The sequence below is a fragment of the Chelonia mydas genome, chromosome 20 (genome assembly GCF_015237465.2).
Source record: "Chelonia mydas isolate rCheMyd1 chromosome 20, rCheMyd1.pri.v2, whole genome shotgun sequence".
NCBI lineage: Eukaryota > Metazoa > Chordata > Testudines > Cheloniidae > Chelonia > Chelonia mydas.
In genome coordinates, this window is record NC_051260.2 from 1635849 (window position 1) to 1656273 (window position 20425).

Genomic DNA, 20425 nt, shown 5'->3' on the forward strand with positions numbered 1-20425 from the left:
CCCCCCCAGGGCTATAGCCCCCCACGCCGGGGCCAGTCTCTCTCGTGGGGGGGGGGGGTGTCAGGTGAGAATTTAGCCTGGGAGCAGGGGGCCCTCAACCGCCGGCGCTCTCCTCTGGAGCCGCTGGCTCCGGCCACTGTTGGAGACCCGGGGAGATGGGCCCTGGTCCGAGCCAGGCTGGCCCGCCCCAGGGCGTGTCCCCCGTCTCCCCCGCACCCCGACATCCAGCACCTGCCTCGCCCGGTAGGCGGTAGGCGTATTCCTGGCGGCGTCCTCACATGCCGTCCGACGCAGTGGGGATCCCCCCACGAAGGCTCAGGCTCCAATACCCCTGTTAGTCTATAGGGTGGCACGGGCCTGGAACTCCTGGAGCCCCCAGGACAATCCTGGAGGCTTGGCAACCCTGCTCGCCCAGGGGGTCCCTGCTGGAGTCGTCGGCCAGGCCCCAGGAGCGGAGGAGGTGCAGCTTCCAGGGTGGGGGCCCCAAAAATTCAGCAGCCACTTTTGAAAACTGCAGATTCCCCCCCCCGCGGGCGGGGGTCGGGGCGTGTCCTGCAGCAGCATTTCCGGCTCTGGCCAGCAGAGGGCAGGCTCCTCTCATCCTAATTTGCCTTTTGTTGCAGTTCAAAGGACCCAAAGTTGAATAAATTCACCACGAAAGGGGAAGAGCCCAGAGCGACCTCTGCCCTCCCCTGGGCCGGGTACCCGGCCTCCCAGCCCCTGCCAGGGCACCCACGCTCCCAGCCGGACCTGTGCCCCAGGGCCCTCCCCCCTGCAGGTCCCCAGGGTCACTTGGGCGCCTACCGAGCAGGTTGGAGGTCCAAGGCCCGGTGGGGGGGGCCCAGCTCTGAGCAGGCTGAACCAGCTCCCCCCAGTGCCGTGGCCCCCAGGTGGGAGACGCAGGCTGGGGCAGGTGCACCGAGCAACGCCCACTGGCGGGTGGATCAGTGCCAGGCCGGGGCGGCTGGGAGAAGCGCATGTTCCAGGGAAGCCGGGTAGCCATGGCCACATTTCCTGCAATATACACCCAGCTTCCTGATCAGCCCCTGTAAAAACAGGAGAGGTTGGGCAGGGCAGGGAAGAGACAGCAAACTCCCAGCTGTGACAGCCAGGCCAGGCCGGTTCCCAGCCCCCTGCGGCCGCTCCCCCCATCCGGAGAGCCGGGGCAGGATGGGTGGGAAGGTTTGGCACTAGGGCAGTTTCCTCTGTGCTCAGAGTGACAAACACCCCATGAAACTGGGCTTGCGGCCGGAAGCATCGCTGCCCCCTCACACAACCTCCCCCCCCCCGCATATAGGGTGTTGTGAAGGCAAAGGTTATGACGGGGTTCAAAAGAGAACTAGATCAGTTCCTGGAGGACAGGTCCATCATTGGCTATTAGCCAGGCTGGGCAGGGATGGTGGCCCTAGCCTCTGTTTGCCAGAGATTGGGAATGGGCGAGGGGATGGATCACTTGAGGATTCCCTGTTCTGTTCGTTCCCTCGGGAGCCCCAGCCCTGGCCACTGTCGGCAGACAGGACGGACCTTGGGTTTGACCCCCTCTGATGTTCAAAAGGCACACGGGGCTAGGGACCCAAGAGGCCTATAGAGCAGACTGGAGCTGGGCCGAAAGGTGAACAAGTCATCGTCCACGGCACCCCTGGCTCCCTTCCCCCCTGCAGTCCTGACCCACAGCCCCCTTGGTCTCCCTTCCCCCACAGCTCTGTTGCTGCCCCTCAATCCCAACCTAGAGCCCCGAAGCTCCCAGTGACAGATTGCCTGCCCCCCTTCTCAGCTAGCCCGGAGCTGCTGCTGGCACTCTAGCCCAGCCTGGGCCCCCTCTGGCCCATAGAACCCTGCAGGGACTCTGACTATGGGCACGGGGAGGGGGAAAGCAGGGAAAATGGGCCCCTGAAAGCCAGGAACCCACCCAGCAGCCCAGCCCTCACCTTTGCCCTGACTCTGTTTCTGCTGCCTGACCCAGGGCTGGGGGGAGGGTGGAAGAGGCTCGTTCGCTACAGCCAGGAAAATGGGTAATTACACCCAAAAGCAAAGGGGGAGTCAGACAGGGTGTGGCACCTTCCAGGATGGGGGGGGGAGGAGGGAAGCTGTGGGTGTACATTCACACACCCATTTGGATACGCCAGAGAGCACAGTCTGCTCCTGCTGCAGCAGCCCCAGCTTCCCCCAACAGCCCAAGCAGGCCCAGAGTTGGGTGGGTGCAGTTTTGCACATGCCCCAGCACCTGGCAGAGCAACAAGTTGTGCCCAGCTCCAGCAGCAGGAAACCAGGGGGCAGGCACAGGGGTGTCCAGGTGCAGCAGCGGGTGTGTGCGTGCCCGCACAGCACTCCAGGAGCTGGGACGCACATTTCCCAGCAGGAATTTCAACAGACGGAGCTGGTGTCTCGCAAGCCGCTAGCCTCCCACCATGTATTAAAAGACACTTTTTATTATTTAAATAAAAAAACACACACAGCAAGTGACAGTGCAGATCAGCTGTCACTATCAGCTGACAGCGCAGAGACCTGACACACTCATTAGACAAAGCAAAGCTTGCCCTAGGCTCCCATGCTTCAGGGCAGGAATACAGCAGGAAGGACTGGAGATCCAGGCCCACACCCCTTTCAGCTCTGTCCCCCCACCCCAATGCTAATGCCGGGGGGGGGGGGGGGGGGGGAAGGGGGATTGACATTTACAGCCCACACACAAATACATTCCCCCCCCCCCCCAACTCCTCCCCCTCAGAGGCAGGATCAGGCACCAACCTGACCCATGCTGGCTAAGGGGTATCTGTAGCCAGAGCTCCTCCCCCTACAACCCAGGGTGAGAAAGAGGAGCCCCCAGGTGTTTGAATGACAAACCCCCCCACCCCCACCGACACCTCCCTGGGTCCCTGCCCCACCCGGGAGCCCCGCTCAGTTGAAGGCCAGTCCTAAGTCACTTAGTGTCAGAGGGACAGGAGCAGCCTGGGGCTGAGGGGGGCAGGCAGACAGAGCAGGGAGGGGCTGAGCTCACTGGGCGAGGGGAGGGTCTCAGAGCGGGGGGGTCTTTCACCCATAAGACATCAGGGCAGCAGCTGTTCGAAAAAAATAAAAATAAAAAATGCCCACACAGGAAACGCAGCCAGCGAAGCAGACGAATGCGCGGCCCATGGCCACCTAGTGTGCTTGAGTGAGGTATGTAACCGTGGCGCCGGGGGGTCTGCACGGGGCAGGGCCGGGCCCTGGGGGGCTCGGGGCAACAACTCTAGTGAGGCAGCTTCTGCACCTGCTAAACCCCCGCTCCCCGCAGCGGCCCCTGCTGGGAGAGGCTGGGACTGGGCTCGCAGGGAGCTGCCCCCATAGCCAGTGCCCTGCCCCCCACAGCGCCCCCTGCTGGCCAACAGCTCCCATTATAGTCCCCGACATCTTCCTGCAGGGTGCCTGGAGCTGCCTTCCCCCCCAGGAGGCTGCAGCAGTGGGGGGAGGACTGGAGGGGGTGGGGGGGGGAAACAGCTCAGCAGCAGAGAATTCTCCTGTCTCCCCCCCGCCGGGGATCAAATGGGGGGGGGGGCCCTCGATCCGCCCCATCCCTTTGCAGCATCCGCACCACAGGAGGATACCGGCCCCTCCTCGCCAGCAGACCATTGGGCGGAGTCAGCCAGGCCCCGCCCCTTCGGCTCAGAATGCAGGAGACACAAATAAATCCATCGAGTCGGGGGGGGGGGCAGGGGGGGCTGCCCCCCCGCCCCATGGCCTGGAGGGGCCGCAGCAGCCCCCATTTCCCATCGTTGGCTGGCGCCAGACTCGTCCTAGCAGAGCTTGCTGGGCTGGCGGGTGCGCGTCACGGGCAGGGGCAGCTTGTGCAAACCTGGCCAGGGGAGACACGGGTTAGGGGCCACGGTGGCATTGCCCCTCCATGTCCATCCCCCTGCTGGCAGCCTGGGCTGGGGCCAGGGACCCCTTCACCCACAGCCCTGGCTCACCGGCAAATCGCCTCCCCCAGGGCCCTGCAGGCCTGTCACACGGACACACCCGGCTTCCCGGCCTGGGGACCGGCTCCCCCCAGGGGTGCAGGCGGCAGGCCCCGGACTCACCGAAGGCTCGGATGAGCTCGGCCCGCACAGCCCACGTAAACTTCTTCACCAGGCACAGTGTGGTGAGGGCAGCGAAGAGCATGTTGTAGAAGAAAACAATGTAGAAATTCCCCAGCCAGTTAAACCTGCCAAAGTCGCCCAGGAGGTCAAACCGCGTGAGTCCTGCAAGAGAGAGAGGCTGAGCGCTCCCCTCAGGGGGGCTGGACCCCACTGTACCTCCCCCTGCAGCCCCAGGCCTGGGCTCCCCCAGCACCCCCCTTCCTGACCCACAGCCCCTTGTTATTCCAGCCACGCCTCTGCCCCTCAATCCCAACCTACAGCCCCTAAGCGGCTGCTCCAGAGCTCCAACCCCTGGCCAACGGGACGGGCCTCCAGGGTGGGGCAGTTCTGCTGGCCCAGTCCAGGGGTGCGCGTGCGTATTGGGAGCCACTCAGGTCCGCCCCAGGGGCGCGCGGTTCCCCGGAGCCCAGCATGGCCGCAGGAGACTCACCCAGCGTTCTGGAGAAGACGGGCAGCGCGGAGCTGAGGACCAGCAGGGACACACAGTTCCCAATGATCTGGGCGGAGGGGGAAAAGACAGGCCTCGAACCTGGGAGCCAGACTCCCCCTCCCCCCCGCGTGTGGGCACAGGACCCCTCCCGCCCCCCAGAACCCCGCCACAACTCCGTATCCGCCACCCAGCGAGCCACAAGACACCTGCCGGCCCCTCTGGCCAGGATCAGCGGCCCCACCCCTGGAATTAGGGAACCAAGATCCCCAGCTGCACTCTGGCTCTGGGGCAGCCTGGGGGCTCCTGCTGCGCATCCACGTCTAACTGGGGGGCACCTGACAGCGAGGCTTCTCCCCATCCAGCCTGGCGCCGGAGCCATGGCGCCCTCGTGTGGCGAGATGATGCAATGCAGCCCCCCCAGGGCTGGGACTAGAACCCAGGCGTCCGGAGTGCAGCCCTGGTGCTGGGCCCACCACACCGTGTCCCTAGTGGCTCCATGCGGGTAGTAGGCGGCTCTGGCTGCACGGAGGCAGGGGGCACCCGGTGGCGGAGGGGCAGGTACCACTTACCTTGGTCATGGGGGTATCCTGCCTCACGGGGAGCAGCCTCGTGAACAGGGGGGAGCTGTAGAAGCCCACAACGGAGGAGATCATCAGATAGCTGAGTCCAGGGGTTAAGGAGGAATAACGGAGTGGGGGGGGGTGGAACTTGTTGGGCCCAGGGAGCTGATGCAGGGACTGGGATGGGGGCACGGCACCCAGAGGGGCAGGGAAGGGGGGGACTGGGCTAGCAAACCCAGGCCCTGCCCCAGAGAGAGCAGCCCCCCTGCAGGGATCAGACGGAGGGGCTGGGGCTGCACATCCCAAGGATACAAGATGAGAACCACCTGCAAGGCGGCGCCAAAGGACCCGAAGATGGAGAAGGAGACCTGCCCCAGGGGTGCGTCCTGCAGGGAGAGAGAGCAGAGAAGAGGGTCGGTGTGGGGGGCAGATTGGAGCAGGAACCCATCAGCCAGCTTTGGGCTCATGTCCCAGGATGTCCCAGAGCCCCTTCACGCTGTCACCTGGTGAGCACTTCCCCCCGCATGGATCCATGGGGCAGGCATAGACCATGCAGTGCAGGGTGAACCCCCAGACCTGGAGAGGCCCGGTAGGGGGCTAGATAGCTGGGTCTCCCCATTGCTGATGGTGTGTCTATTGGGAGCTGGGCTGAGACCCAGCAAATTCGTCCCATGCATGGGCCCATGGCAGAGAGGGAAGGGTTAAACTCAGCTCAGACCCGCCCCCCGCGGTACCTGAATCCCCCGCGGCATCGCGGCATCATCCAGCAGCAGCTCCAGCGTGTGAAAACAGACGACGAGCACAGAGATGGCCTGGGAAGGACCAGAAGGGAGGTCAGTGCGGCCTCCTCCCAGCACCCTCGGGGGTCCTTCCCCAGGGAGCTCCACAGAGAATAACCCCCCCACCCCTGACAAGCAGGGAAACTGAGGCACAGCCATCAGGCAGGCCCCCCCCGTCTCCCCCCCCAGCACCTACCGTCAGCGCCAGCAGGCACAGCATGGCCAGGGGGTAGGCCAGGTTCCGCTGCCAGGGCGAGGCACAGCGCCGCAGCTCTGCCGGGAAGCACAGGACACGCCCCGGGTGAGCAAGTGGTCAAGGCTCCACCACCTGCCCCCTTGAGAATGAACACTGCCCCCCTCCCCCACCCAGACCAGAGCATCCAACTGATCTCGCCGCCCAGCAAGCGGGGAGAGAACCCAGGAGTCCGGCTCCATCCCCCGCCCGCCCCGAGCTCTCTGTCTCCCCAGCCCCGCTCCTTACCCAGCGCCAGTCTCCGGCTCTGGATGGCCAGGAACTGCTCCTGGAGCACGGCCGCGCTCAAGTTCAGCCAGCAGGAGGTGGGACCTGCAGAAGGAGAGAGTCCCGAGGGGTGAACTGGGGGATGGGGGGGGGGCTGAGCCCCTCCGGGAAGGGGCCCGTTGGAGTGAGCCGGGATCACGCCCCTCCAGCACCCGGGGCGGGGCACGGGGGACACACTCACTGGCAGAGATCTTGCGGGAGAGGGCAGCTTCCTCGAACCTTGTGCAGTTCAGCTGCTCGTCCAGATCCTCCAGCAGCTGCAGGGGGGACGACAGAGGGAGAGCACGGCGCCCGTTAGCCACCACGCAGCTGGGAGAGCAACACCCCATCCCTCCCCCACGGTGGGCTCGACCCCCAGCAAACAAGGGGTTACCCTCTCCACTCAGCGTCCCCCGGTGGGGGCAGGGGCGCAGGAGATGGGGCGAGGGCGGGGCAGGAACAGGGTGCCTTACCCTGGGCTTGACCAGCAGCTTCCCGGTGACGGTGAACATGCGGGAGAGGCCGACAGGCGTGCACACTGTGGGGGGGCAGAGAGCAAAGGAGCAGGGTGAGAACAGGCACCGGCCCCCCCTTCTATTGGCAAAAGGAACCAAAGGGATCGGGCCCTTTCTGTGTCTGCCAGTGGGGCGGGTTCAAGCCTGGGGCCTTCATGGTCTCGGCACCCAGAGCTGGAGAGGTCCCTGCCCTGAAATCAGCCCCCCCCACCCCCCCAGTTCCTTTCCGAACCCGCATCGGGCTCCGAGAGCAGCGGGAGACACCTCTGATGAACACACAGTCGCTCGGTTCGGTGGCCATGAGGCGTGGCGGGGGGGGGACGGGGGACACGACACTGCCCCCCCAGGAGCGGGCCTGGCTAGAGTGCATGCTCCACCCCGTGGGTACCTGGCCTGGCATCAGCCTGTCCGTCAGGGAGACCCCGGCACCACCCAAAAGGGATTGGTCAGGAAAATCCACCAACAGGTTATCCAGGGCCGGGGAGGGAGATCCTGAATTCCAGCCCCTGCATTCAGACTTTTCTGGACCAGAGCCAGCTCGGAAGCTCCTGGAAAACGTCCACCAGACCGAGCAGGAGACGCACGGATCAGGGCTGGAGGCAGAGTCTGGCTACAGAGGCTTGCATGGGCCTTTGTTTGGAGGAAGGGACAGACTCCACCCCGAAAGAGCTCCCAGTCTAACTACGCAAGCCCCATTTCAGAGACTCCCCCCAGGTCACCCGAGCAGTCTGTGTCAGACAGGAACGGAAGCCAGGAACCATACGGCCAGCCTACCCCCTTGCATTTGTTTAGGGGGAGGACTGGAAACTCAGCTTGGACCCCACAGATCCCCCCTCAGCCCTCAAAGAAATCAAACCATCCACTTACACAGCAGCAGCAGCCCCCCAAAGAGCGAGATGCAGGAGTAGAGGTAGGGGAGGTAGTATTCCCACAGGTCTGTGGAGAGGAGAGGGTTAACATTACACACCCAGGCTGGGGTAAGCCATGGGGCCCAGAAGACCCTCGGTGCCAGGGCTGGGCAAGGGGCCGGGAATGGGATTCCTTGGCACTCAGGAGATGGTCACTCCCACCGGAGCAGGGTATGGGTGCGCTGGGGGGGAGGACATTAACTAGCACGTCTGATAAGGCTTCCAGTCACCCCAGAGCATCACAGCAAGGGGGGTTGGGTACCAATCACCCCACTGTGCAGATAGGGAAACTGAGGCATGGGGCAAGGCAGAGTTTTGCCCCCCTCATAACAAGCCACTGGCAGAGATGAAAAATTCAACCCAGGAGTCTGGACCCTAGCCCCTGGACCACACTCCCTTTTCCCAGAGCTGGGAAAAGAACCCAGGAGTCCTGTCCCTCCGTCTGAGAGCATGCAACCCCCCTCCCACCATCACCGCCCCATGGGGAGCTCGCGCTGCCCGGCCACTCGCCGTAGAGGGATTCCCGGCTGCCCGTGTCCTCGTCCACAATGGCTGACGCCACCCAGACCATCCCCAGCACCAGCAGGGTCAGCAGCAGCAGCTCCACGAAGGTCTCGTAGACTCGGGCCAGGATGCCCTGCGGGGGGGGCGGGGGGGTAGAATTTAACACGGCGCGGGTGGCACCAAGGGCAGCGGGGGAGACAGACCCGGCAGCTGGTACCTTCTTGGATCCCGCGAAGCCCTCGGCCTCGGTGAAGAAATACGCGAAGGGCATGAGGAAGACCAGGGAGAGGTTGGAGAAGAGGAAGACCAGGTTCCAGAGGCCTGGAGAGAGACGGGCAGGTGAGCCCCCCCGAGCCCAGCCCCCCGGGCCACGCCCGGGCTGGCGGGGCGGGGTGGGGCGGGGCGGGCGCTCACCGTGGATCAGCGAGCCGTTCAGCCACTGGATGTAGTCGTTGTGCGGGAAGAGCAGCAGTACCTCGTTGGCGAGGATGGAGAAGGGCACCAGCAGCAGGGCGCCCAGCGAGACGGCCAGCGTGAAGGTGCACAGCGACAGCCTGAGGGGGGCGGGGGGCGAGCATGAGCGTGGCTCCTCCACCCCTTCCCCGGCCAGCCTCCCGAACGGCCCCCAGGGCGCAGGGCAAAGCCAGCGGGGCGCGAGGGGACCCGCCGTGGCTGGAATGTGAGCAGGCAGCACCCAGGGGTGAGTGCCGGCCGCGCCTCGAGGCAGCTGGTGATGCGAGTTCTGCCAGGTCTCAGCGCGTGGAGCAGCTCAGCGAGACTCAAACCAGCACGTGCCTCGGGGAGAGACGCGTTAGCCGCTGCCCCCCCCAGAGCTGGGGAGAGAACGCAGGAGTCCTGAGCCCCATCGCCCTGCTCAACCTGTGATCCTCAAACCTGCCCAGTCCCAGCACGCTGGGGGGGGAAATGCGTCAATACGGGAAGGGGCGAAGGACAGCCAGGAGCTTACGCAATTCTGTCGACAGCAGCATCCTCGTCATCCTCAACTGCAGAGAGATGGGGGAGAAAAGCCGTTAGCTCGGCAGAGACCCTCACGCTCGTGACACCTCACGGGACAGAGTCGGGGAAGCTTCGGCCAAGAGCCACAACAAGGTTTTGTGGCATGGGTGGGGTGGGAGGTTTCGTGGCCCGGGGGTTGCCAAGCCGGGACCCAGCTCTGCTAGACTCCTGCAATGCCCAGGGCAAAGCCCCTCTGCCCCCAGCTCTGAGATGGGGAGAAGGGGCCTCTGCCTCGCCTACGGGAAATGGGCACTGCTCGGGGGCAGGGTCTCTCTGCACCTGGTCACAGCGGGGGTCCCAGGTGATGCCAGAATACCCAGGCCAGCAGCTTGTCCCAGACGGATCCCTCCCTCGCTGCCCTGCAGCCGGATGTCCAGAATTATTCAGCCAATATTCTGTGTTTTTAAGAGAATCCAGGTTTATGCTAAAGCGAGCCCGTAGCCCCTGCATCTCTGTACCGAACCACATTAAAAACGGCGTGTAAGCTTTTGTTCTGGGGGCACGCAGAGACCTGTGCTGAGCTTTGTGACAATGATACAAACGGACAGAATTGTTGCTAAAAACTCGGTGCGGATTTCCAAGAGCCTTGTGCCCGGGAACTAAAGTACTAGGGTCAGAGGGCACCAAGGCATTTTGGGGAGTTTGTGCCCATGGTAGCAGGCTCAGGTGTGTGTGTAGACAGACACCTTGGCAGCATTGCACTGCTGGTTGTACCCCTGGCTCGGGGAAGATTCTCCCCTCCCCCCCCCCGTATTTGTGCCAACTAATCTGGCTCACACTCGGTAAATCTGGTTGACTGGGATTGTTTGACATTTTCTTAGTAAAGGAGCCGACCCTCCAAGCAGTGACTGGCACCCCCAGCGGGTTCAGTCAAAGGAGTAACCTCAGGGACGGGAACGTGGGCTCATCGATTTCCACCCACGTGCCACACGGAGACGGGGGCATCGGTGACTCAGACAAGCCCAGGTGCCCGCTGGTGTCTCCCCAAAGGCAGGCTCCCGTGTGCTGCACCTGGCTGCCTGACACCCCCCAGGGCCCCCACCCCGACCCCCAGGAATCATCCTGGGCTTGGATTTCACAGAGTCAAAACAGAGATGGCCCAAGGCTGGGGGGGCGGGGGGGGGGGGAGTGACAAGACAGCACCGCCTAACAAAGGGCTCAGCAGCCCCCTTCCCCCATCTCCACTCCGCCTTCGCTCCCACCAAGCCGCCAGCAGCCCCCATCCGTATTCAGGTCACACGTCTCCTCTCCCCGTTCCCTGGCCAGCCCCACCTGGCTCCGTGCCAAGCTGAATGCTCACAGCCAGTTCCCGTCCCCGACCCTCACCAACCCCCCAACCCCGGCAGCCGTTCCCCGCACCCCGGCAGCCGTCCGTGCGGCAGGCGGCTCAGCGCCGGGCGTTTCAGCCCTGACACGGCACAGGGGTCGGCACCGTGGCCGCTGCAGGGCAGCAGTAAAAACTACAGAAATGCTGCACAAAGAACGGCGTGAAAGCGGCCCAGCGACGCAGTCAGAGCGCGGGGCAGCGAGGCTGCAGCAGCCCGCTCGACTGTCCCCAGCTGCACCCCCAGGTCGCAACCCTGCTCCTGCTCCGGGGCTGGCTCTGCGTTTCCAAGGGCTTGTCTGCACAGGCAGATCTGGCCCAAGCACCCCCAAAGCAGGGGCAGCGCACCGAAATGAAAGCGGGGCACAGTCACTCCCCACACTGGCGGTTTACATCGGCACAGGAATCCCCAAGCCCCACAGGGCACCCAGAGTCCCTGGCTGAGGGTGGAATGGTCCCATCAGGAAAGCTATTCTGGGCAGAGTTTCCTCAGGGGTAGCAACTCCCATGGAAAAGAGCCAGCAAGCATGGGGGGTGGGAGGGGCATTGGGGCAGCACAGTGGGGAAGGGGAGCAGGGTACACAGGCATCGTCAGCACTGTAAGGCAACCCCCAGCCACTGCAATACCCCCTCCTCTCTCAGCCAAAGGTTTGAAGTCCTTTACAGACATCAGTTAAGCCTCACATCCTCTGTGCACAGCAGGTAAGGTATTGCTTCCCCCAGCCTGAAAAACAGACACCTCTGGGGTGGGGCACGGCCGCTGATTAACGGCCCACAGCATCGCTGCCCATCCTGCAGCCCACTGAAATGGCCGCAACAGGAGTCATATTCTGCCTCCCCAGATGTGGCATTTGGCCAGCGTGTCGGACACAAGACCCCGACTCTCCTGAAAAGGGTCCCAGGATCTCCACCGCCAGGCCAGGAGCTCGATTTCACACCCTCCCACAGAGACCGGATTCGGCTCAGAGGGAAGCACTCTCCTGACAGAATCTCCACCAGGCATTTCCACCCTCACCAGACACGACAGACGGTGGAGCTGTCACTCGACCGGGAAATGCACCATCTGGAAAGACGCAGATGGGGCTGGGAGGGGTGGGGGACGACAGGACTCCGGACTCGCCTCAGAGCGAGTGGCTGCACCAGCCCACCTGAGACAGGAACCCAGGGGCCGTGTGTGTATGGTGCTGGGGGGGTCCCCCCTGGATTTCAGACCAGATGCTTGGGCCCTGAGCCACCCAGGCTGGCTTGTGGGGGCAAAGGAGCATAGTGGGGGGAGGGTAAGACAGCAGGCGGCCAGAGGAGCCAGGGTCAACATGTGCATTGGCGGGGGGGGGGGAGGGGGGAGGGGGGAACCTATGGGTCAATTCTTATTTATGTATAGGCCTGCCAGCAGGGCCTTGGCGAGAGCTGGGGTGCACACAGCACGGGGAGACGCGGGTCCCCTCCCAAGCCAGTGGGGAGCAGCCCAGGGACCCCCTGCCAGGCACAGTGGAAGCCAAGTCCTGGCCTCAGCACATGAGTCCCTGCCCACATGGGGGTCTGCGCCCCGGGGAACGCAGTGCATCGGGCCAGATCCATGGGTCCGCAGACCCTGCAGGGGAGCCGTGTGCAAGGGGGCTCCGTTGGCGGGGAATGCGCTACCCACCCCAACGCACAAGGCACAGCCAAGGACACCCATGGCACAAGCACCAGGCTGACCCCGTAGTGTGAGGATCCTCGCCGTTGGGCTTCCCCCCAGGGAGCGGAGCTTCCGCTCTGAGATGCGGGAGCGGCGGAGGGCAGAGCGGTCCCCCTTCCCGGCTCTCAACAGAGCCTGCAGCCCCCTCCCGTATTCTGTGCCCAGATGCCCCCTCGGCTCCTGCCCACCCCAGCTCACAGGATGCCGGGCAGCCTGGCTCCATCCCACGCAGCCCCCAGCATGGTGGGGGGACCCCCAGGGACGGGACGGGTTTGGCCGTTGGTAAGACAACTCCTCAGGGAGGGCAAGGACGGTGCAGGGTCAGGTGGAGGGGCCACCATGCGGCTCTCCTGCCCCGGGCTCTGCCTAGGGGGCCTGGTGTTTCGGCCCCATCCCCCTGCTCCCCGCCCAGGCCCCCCAGCATCCGGCTTTGGGCTCGCTGCACAGCCCGGGGAGGGAAGCGCCATGGTGACGACACCACGCTTAGCAACAGAACCAGGCGACGCTCGGGAGATGCTGGTCTCTGAGCCCAGATCCCGGGGGGGCGGGGGGGGATGTTGCCCATGGCAACCGCAACACAGCAGCAATGTAAACAAACCAAGGGGGGCCCTCCCCAGCAGGACGGGGTCTCCCCTGGGGATGCACCAAACAGCACACAGCAGAGCTGCTGCAGGAGGTTTGGCCCCCGGCTCAAGCAGCCCCGGGGGAGGGGGTGTGCGGGGGGGGGGGAGCTGCTGGGGGCCCTGGAGTTGGAATTCAACAAGAGCCCCGTGCAGGGAGGGGGCAGCCAGAGCCAGGCCGGTTACCTGTGGCGAAGTCCGTGTGTTTCTTGAAGCGGGTTATGACGAAGTGGCTCAGGATATAGAGGCTGGCGAAGAGCAGCGTGCAGATCTGCAGAGAGGGAGGGAGGGAGGGTCAGAGGCGGCCCAGGCAGCTGGATCCCACCCGCCGTGCTCCCCATTCCCCCCCGCACCAATCCTCCCCTCCTCAACCCACCCCCACGCCCCATTCGCTACTATCCAAGCCCTGCAGAGCAGCTGCAGGGAAAGCGCTGACACCCCGGGCAGGAATCCCAGCTCCGAGCTCCGGTGCCCCTGCCAGGAACAGCTCGCGCTGGGTGTCTCTCAGGGCAGCACTGGGGGCAGGGTTTCTATACGGATTTCTGCCTGACCCCACGCCAGCTGGAAATGGGACGCCCTGAAGCCTGGAGGCCCTTGCAGGTTGCTCCTGCAGCTGAGCAGAAGGGGGGGTGGGGGGGGATGACAACTCCAGTTTAAAGGTACCCTCCAATCCAGAGCTGCCAGCCTGGGGCTCTTTTCGGAAGTCTGGGCCTGGACCCACAAGGGAACCTCCCACGAAGCGGCCAGCCCCAGAGCCGTTCAGCCTCCCCCAGCACCAAGCCTTTGCACTGCGGATGCGACCAGCACGGCGGCCCAGAGGCCCCGCACATGCACACGCCAGAAGTTCCAGACATTTTGCCGGTATCTTTGGATGCCCCCGTGACATGTTTCTGGGGCTCCTTTGGCTGAGAGGCTCAGGATGCCCCCAGGCTCATTGTCAGACTCTGCACCATGCTGGGCTCTATTCAGGTACGTCCCCACCCGGCCGCTCCACAGCGTCTGTCGCCCGAAAATGACCCACGAGGCCTGGCTGTGAGCTCAGCCCATAACCTGCCCACGTGGGTATTTGCTGTAGAGGGCAACAGGACAGGACAAGGCAGGGAGGGAGGGTATTGTGTTGGTGGGGTTTGCATTTTGCAGGGGCAATTGGAGCAGGGCGTAGTGGGGGCAGGCTGGAGAAATCAGTCTCTGAACAAACAGGGTACATTTTGGCCCGGGCCCACAAAGGTGTTTAGGCGCCGAATTTGCGTCACCGGGGGCCTGGCTAACCGCGACATGGCAGTCGGGCTGGCAGGCTGGCCATTCACGCTCACTGCTGGCATTCCTCTTTGCCGGGTCCAAGCCAGGCCATGCCGAGCAGGCCAGAAAACGTCTGGTGGCGGATGTCTGGCCACATGGAATGCCCCTGCTCTGTAATTTGCCCCTTCTTGGGGGATTCCGAGGGGTCCAGGGAAGCGTGGCCAGCCCCTGCCTGTGCCATACACACAGCGGGGCCCGGTGCGGTCAGTCCCGCCTGCCACCAGCGCTAGAGCCATTGCCGTGATTGGAAGGAAGCCGGCAGGCAGCACCGGGCACACGGCTCACCCGCCCCCGAGCCGCGCTCCGAGGTCCAAGCAGAGCAGGGCTACGTTTAAGAACACAAGGACCTTTGATCACTCGCAGCGTGTGTCAGACAGGCCGGGCACAAAGGTTGACCTGAACCCATCGGCTTCGTTGCATCAGCACAAATTCATTACCCTTCCCACCCCCCAGCTCACGCCTGTTTCCTCCCCCCCCCCAGGTCTGTCTCTGAGCCCTGCCTCGAGAAGTGCCGACTGCCCGGGCTCGCCGGGAGAGTGCCGGCCGACTCCCACTGCACTCTGGATCGTGCCCTAGCAGGCGTGGGGACTCCCTGGACCCCGGCACAGCCTGAACCCCTCCAGAAGCAACACGCCCCGCTGGCAGGCCAGCCCCTCCTAGAGCCACAGGGCAAAATAAAACCCCAATTACACAAGAGGCCGACCGCTGCGCAGCGCTCAGCGGCTGGAGAAAACCCAGGTCGGGTCCAAGCGCGGCCGGTTCTGCTTCCCCGGGCCAAGGGAATGCCCCTGCAGAGAGGCCGCAGCGGCTGCAGTGCCAACGAGCTGGTCTCGGGGGCTGCACCCATCAGGCGTCCCAGCCTGGAGCTCACAGCAGCCGCCAGCTGCCCAGACATTCAGGTTTGGGTGGTTGAAATTTAGGGGTCTCAAAGAACTGGCCCAGGGTTAACTCCTCGAAGGCCGCACCCGCCTGAAGGCTCGGGGCCGCGCCAATCCTGACATGCTTCTAGTAGGTCAGCGCTGGAAGCTGGCAGAGACTGATTGACCTCTCTTGCTGCTGGGAGCCAGCCAGCACCTCCAGCAGGGAGCAGGCTGGGGAAGGCCCCACGGGCCCTGCAGCCCAGCCCTACCCAGGATCCTTCGGACACAGAGGTTCAGAAATTAAAGGGTGGCCAGTTCAACACGTACAAAGGAAACCTGTTAATCATACAATACTTGATTAGCCTGTGGAACTCCCTGCCACAGGATTTAGCAGAATTCAAACAGGGACTGGACAGCTGCACGGACAACCAACCTACCCAGTGTTAGACCATCAGTGCCAACGACTTCAGGGAAGGGACGAGAGATTCATCCCAGGAGAGCAGAGAACTCTCCCTCCTCTCTAGTGCAGGTCTGAGCAGCGGAGAGAGGAGCTTAGCTAGCAGGGAGCTGCTAGAGCCCTGGGCACAGTCTGGCTCCTGAGCCCACACAGGACGGCTCAAGGGTCCAGCCAGCAGGGTGGTTCGGATGCAGCACGGGGGGCTCAGGCTGGGGGCCTTCTGGAGGGCTGGAAGGGGCCAGCTGGGCCTCAGCTTCCTGGCCTGGCCCCTCTCCGGGTCAATGGATCCTGAAAGGAGAGCTGTCCAGGGTCCCCCTTCTGCCCCAGTTCAGCCCCCCGGGGAGGATCCCTCGGCCCCTAGCCCTGCTCGAGGGGAAGCAGCAATCCCAGCTCCGCAGCAATTCCCCTGCCACCCCAGCGGGGCATCATGCCATGCCAGAGAGCGAGCGAGTGCAGCCAGCGGGGAATAAAGGGCAGCAGCCTGCAGCTCCCAGATGCAGCCGCAAGTGCTGAAGGGCTGTGACCTCGGTTCTCAGCAGCACCTCCCCTCCCCGACACCCACGCACCCCGCAGGGAGCTAATGCTCTGCGTGGCTCTTTATACCCCCCTCAGGGACTGGCAGGCGCGGACAGCCCAGGCCCCATTCCCTCCACCGCAGGCCACGTCAGCCCCTAGCCCTAGGGCCGGTACACGCGTTGGCCTGCATGCCCCTAGCCCTTCCTCTACTGGCAGAGGGAGTGGAGGACCCAGGTAAATCTTTTCCAGCTTGGAATTCCAGGGACGCCAGGCAGGAAAGGAATTAACGGGGTTTCTGTGATGGGAGCAGCGGGGATACAGGGAAATAAAAGCCATTTGCAAATCCACCTACACATCCGGACCTTTCAGCACCATCCAGACTTGCCCCAACCCCCCCCCGCCCCCTGCATGCCTTAGCACCCCCGGGGCGATGGGGTCAGTAGGACTCCTCGATGTGCGACAGGGCTGGAGAGGGGCAGAGCCTGAGCGCGACTGCCATTCAGCAGCGCCCGCGCACCACGGTGACCACAAGGGCTCCCCCTCTGCCCCCACCCAGTGAGCACAGACCCTGGTGCAAAGCTGCTGAATGATCCGGGGGGGCCCCCAGCTTACAGCGCCGGGAGAAAGGGCTAAGCAGAGACACTTGGTGCATGGCACCTGCATTCCCAGCAGGGTTAGCTCCCCTGGCACCGACCTGCTAAGTCTTAGGCAGGGCACAGCGTGTGCGCTGGAAGGTCAAGTTAGCGCCCCGTCGCTGTGCCAAGCGAAGGAGTTTGTGCTGCCCCAGCAACAGAGCCAGGCAGGGCTCTGCTTGGGCGGGGCGGGGACAGGAAGAATTGAGCAGGTCCTGGACTCTGACTTCCCCCTCCCTCCCTGCCATGGGCCCCAGGCCAGGGCGAACAGAGCAGTGCTCCTTCCTCCAGGGATCGTGGGCAATCCCAGCCGGTTCTCCTCCCCCACGCCCCACCCAGGGCAGCAGAGCAGCATCCTCATCCCCTTCCCACACAGGTGAGTGACTCAACCAAGGTGTCACGGTGAGTCAGTGGCAGAGCAGGGAAACCAGAACCCAGGCATCCTGAAGCCACTGCCCTGCTTTAGCTGCCAGGCCTGCCCAACCCTGTGGGGCCCCCCCAAGCAACCAGCCCCCACGACGCCATGAATGGTTGTGCCCGCCACAGAACCTGGCGGCTCCCACTAGCGCCACCTTCAACAGCCGGCCACCAACGCTCCTCTTCGGGGGACCCGCCATTGACAGGAGCCAGCGTCACCTCGTGGCTACAGCAAGAGACAGGCGAGCCAGGACTCCTGGTTCTCTTCCCCAGACAGGGAGCATGGCCTAGGCGTTACAGGAGGGGACAGGGAGCCAGGACTCCTGGATTCTCTTCCCCAGACAGGGAGCATGGCTTAGGCGTTACAGGAGGGGACAGGGAGCCAGGACTCCTGGGTTCTCTACTCCCTGCAGCATTGGGTGTTCTGTGTCCCCTGTCCCCTCACGCTGACACCAACCCACCTTCGCCCGGAGGTGCTTCAGTCTTAATAAAGTGACATTATTTTACCAACCTGTGGGGGGGGAGGGGAGCCCACTGAATAGCGCCCCTCCCCCATGGAGCAGCAGCCATGTGGACCTCCCAGTCCGACGGGAGGGGCTCAGGCGGAGGGGCTCAGGCTACGTGCGGACAGATCAGGCTGGGAAAGTCTTCAGCCCTGAACCTTTTAACTGATGTCAATTCAGCAGGAAAAACAAACCCAGCTGCTTCCCTCCCGCTCCCCCTCGCCTGCCAAGCAGGATAGCCGGGCCCTGGTGTGCCAGCTGCCCGCCTCTGGGCCCTCAGCTCCAGTTTCTCTGGCACAGCTCGCAGCGCGGGGTTGGCTCGGGAGCAGAGTCTGCCTTGCTCCAAGCACTGGGCTGTTTCAGACCAACTGACCCAAGGGCCTCCACTCGGGAAGGCCCCCTCCAAGCCACCCAATGCACCATGTGGGGCTGGGGGTGGGGGGGTACAAATGCCAGGAGCCAGGATTCCTGCAAGACTGAGCCCTGGGGTAACAGAGGGTAACAGAGGGCTGCCATCTGTAACCAAGGCTCCCCACTCCCCAACACAGCTACTGTCACAGCGTTGTCAGGACCCAAGTCAAGGGGCTGCCGACACTGGCAGAGGAGGGGCTAGAAACCCCCATCACCCAGCTGACGCTGGAGTCTCTGTGGGCTGGTTAGGACACAGATGTCAAAGGGTTCTAGCATGTTTTTCCCCCCCGACCCCAGAGCCCTGCTGGCAAGAGGGCATGTTCCTACTCATGACTGCAGCTGGCCAGGGAGGCGGGGATCCTGCCAGGAGCGTCCAGATTCCCAAACAAACTGGCTACAATCTTGCTGAAAGCTATCACCTTGGCGCCAGCTGTACCAGCTGGTGCTGCTGCTCTGTCCCGTGGAGAAGGACTCCCAGGTGGCACTGCATGGTTTGCGGAGGGAGAATTCATCTGCCTAGATGTTTTCAGGTACCGGGGACAATACCCCGTGGAAGTCCAGTCTCTGTGCAGAAACGGTGCCCTCAGGACATCCACTCACACTGCACAAGACCCAGCTAATTCTCTCTGCGAAGCAGATCGTGGTCGCTGCTACCACACTTGAAACCCTGCTCAGCGGCTGGAGTCCCCTTGGACAAGGGTGAGGAATATCCAGCCACACAGGGATGGGTTAGATGCCCAGGGAGCAGAGGCATGTCCCAAAAAAAGTTTCTTGTTAGACCTCCCTGCTTTCTAGCGGACGCTGGGAAACCGAGCCACGGCCGGCATCAGGTGTCCAAACACAGCCCTCAGCTGATATTGTGGTGACGCAGCAGCACTGTGACCTGCCCCCGAGTGCAGCCTGGTCCCCACTGACACGGGGCCAACCGTGATATTTGACACGGGTGTCGGCCACGGGTGGCTCCCCTGATCCACCACAGGGCAGCCCTTGGGCTGGGGGAAAGGGCTTGGCAGACTCAGTAAGGGCGCAATCTTTAAAGGAAGCCACAGCTCAAGATGCCTCCAAGGGAGATAAGCAGGGCATGGGGAGAGGAAGAGGTGTCTAGCAGAGAGAATGGTCACAGAAGAGCAAGATGTCCAAAGCCGGGGGTAACGGCACAGGGCGGGGGCCAAGGCGAGTCCCAGCGACCACAAGTAACTCAGATCCGAGCCTCACCCGGCTGCTTCTTTGCTCCTAGGGCTCCCAAAGGCTCCCCCTTTCTGTGGGACAGTGAGGTGGGAGGGTGGCAACATGGAGGCTTGGGCAGTTTGACCCAAGGACTCTCTATGTCCCATCCCAACAGGCAGCGTGTGCAGCTGTCGGGGTCCTGCCACGCCACGCACCAGAAGTGGCTGCATGTCAGCGGGGCTGAAGCAGCAGCTCCTGCAGGCACCTCACATGCTGGTTTGGGGTGAAACACGTTACAAACCGACAGACTGTGTTCGGCAGGGCACCAGAGCCGGGGGGCTGGAGGGAAGGAAAAGTTTTGGTTTTTCTTGCTCCAACTCAGAGCCAGGCACTTTCCCAGACCAGGCTGCATTCGCCTTGCACTTCCCAGCCCCTCTCCCAGCGCCGGCCCAGCCCCACCAACACCGACCTGGGCCAGGCACTTGAACCCCTGGCGGGATTCAAGGGCCCTGGCCAGCACCCCCATTATTGCCACCCCAGGGCTCCACCAAGGGGGCAGGGACCCCCCTGGGACCCCTCGGACCCTCCATCCCCCCTGTTCTGCCCAGCTCCCCCCACCCCAGGGCTTGGCGTGCCCCGCCAGCAGCAGATGCGGACCACGGGGCTGGCCCTGCCTCTCCTGAGCCCATCCCCGTGGTATCGCCCCGCACCCTCTCAGGCCCCCGGTCCTCTAGCCCCACTCACCAGGCACTCCCGCACCCGCTCGTGGAACAGCTGCTCCCGCAGCCCCAGCACGTCGAGCTCCGCCGGCTCCATTCCCCGCCCCGCATGGCTGGGGTCGCCTCCCGGCTCAGTCCGCGGCGGCCCGTCCGGCTGCGGCGGCCCCTTTAAGGCGCTGCCCGGCGCTGGCTACACTGTATCCGCGCGGGGCGCGCCGCGTTCCACTCTTAAAGGGCCCGCAGCCGCGGGCCAGGCCGGCGGGGGCGGGGTGACGCCGGCCATGCGAAGGGCTCATTGGCTGCAGGAGGTTGAATCCGCCGCTGCTCATTGGCTGGGACGGGAGTTGTACCCGATAGGCCGAGCTCGCAGCTCCGCCCCCGCCCGAGGCTGGGCCCGGGGCAAGGATCGGGGCCAAGCTGGCTGCGAGCAGCGGCAGACTTGGGGGACGGTCCCAGAGACCGGGGTGGGGCCCGTGTTTGGCCACGAGCCCAGGA

The 20425-nt window shown here is 64.0% G+C and overlaps 1 protein-coding gene across 4 annotated transcripts; it reads right to left on the reverse strand.

Annotated features, from left to right (window-relative positions):
- Positions 1-2387: 2387 nt before the first annotated feature.
- On the reverse strand, positions 2388-20187 carry LMBR1L (limb development membrane protein 1 like). 4 transcript variants are annotated; one of them, XM_037884113.2, is made up of 17 exons: positions 19956-20187; positions 13136-13220; positions 9278-9314; positions 8725-8864; positions 8528-8631; positions 8317-8443; positions 7766-7834; positions 6857-6921; positions 6586-6661; positions 6366-6449; positions 6081-6157; positions 5840-5917; positions 5418-5491; positions 5115-5205; positions 4546-4612; positions 4056-4217; positions 2388-3829 (listed from the first exon to the last, which is right to left on the reverse strand). In XM_037884113.2, exons 1-17 carry the CDS (start codon positions 20025-20027, stop codon positions 3771-3773), a joined length of 1467 nt encoding a protein of 488 aa, XP_037740041.1. In that variant the 5' UTR covers positions 20028-20187; the 3' UTR covers positions 2388-3770. The 4 variants fall into 4 exon arrangements, with proteins under 4 accessions (XP_037740041.1, XP_043388856.1, XP_043388857.1 ...); XM_043532921.1 differs by lacking the exon at positions 19956-20187 and adding an exon at positions 14778-14910; XM_043532922.1 differs by having other exon boundaries at positions 8317-8631; positions 19956-20153.
- Positions 20188-20425: the final 238 nt, after the last annotated feature.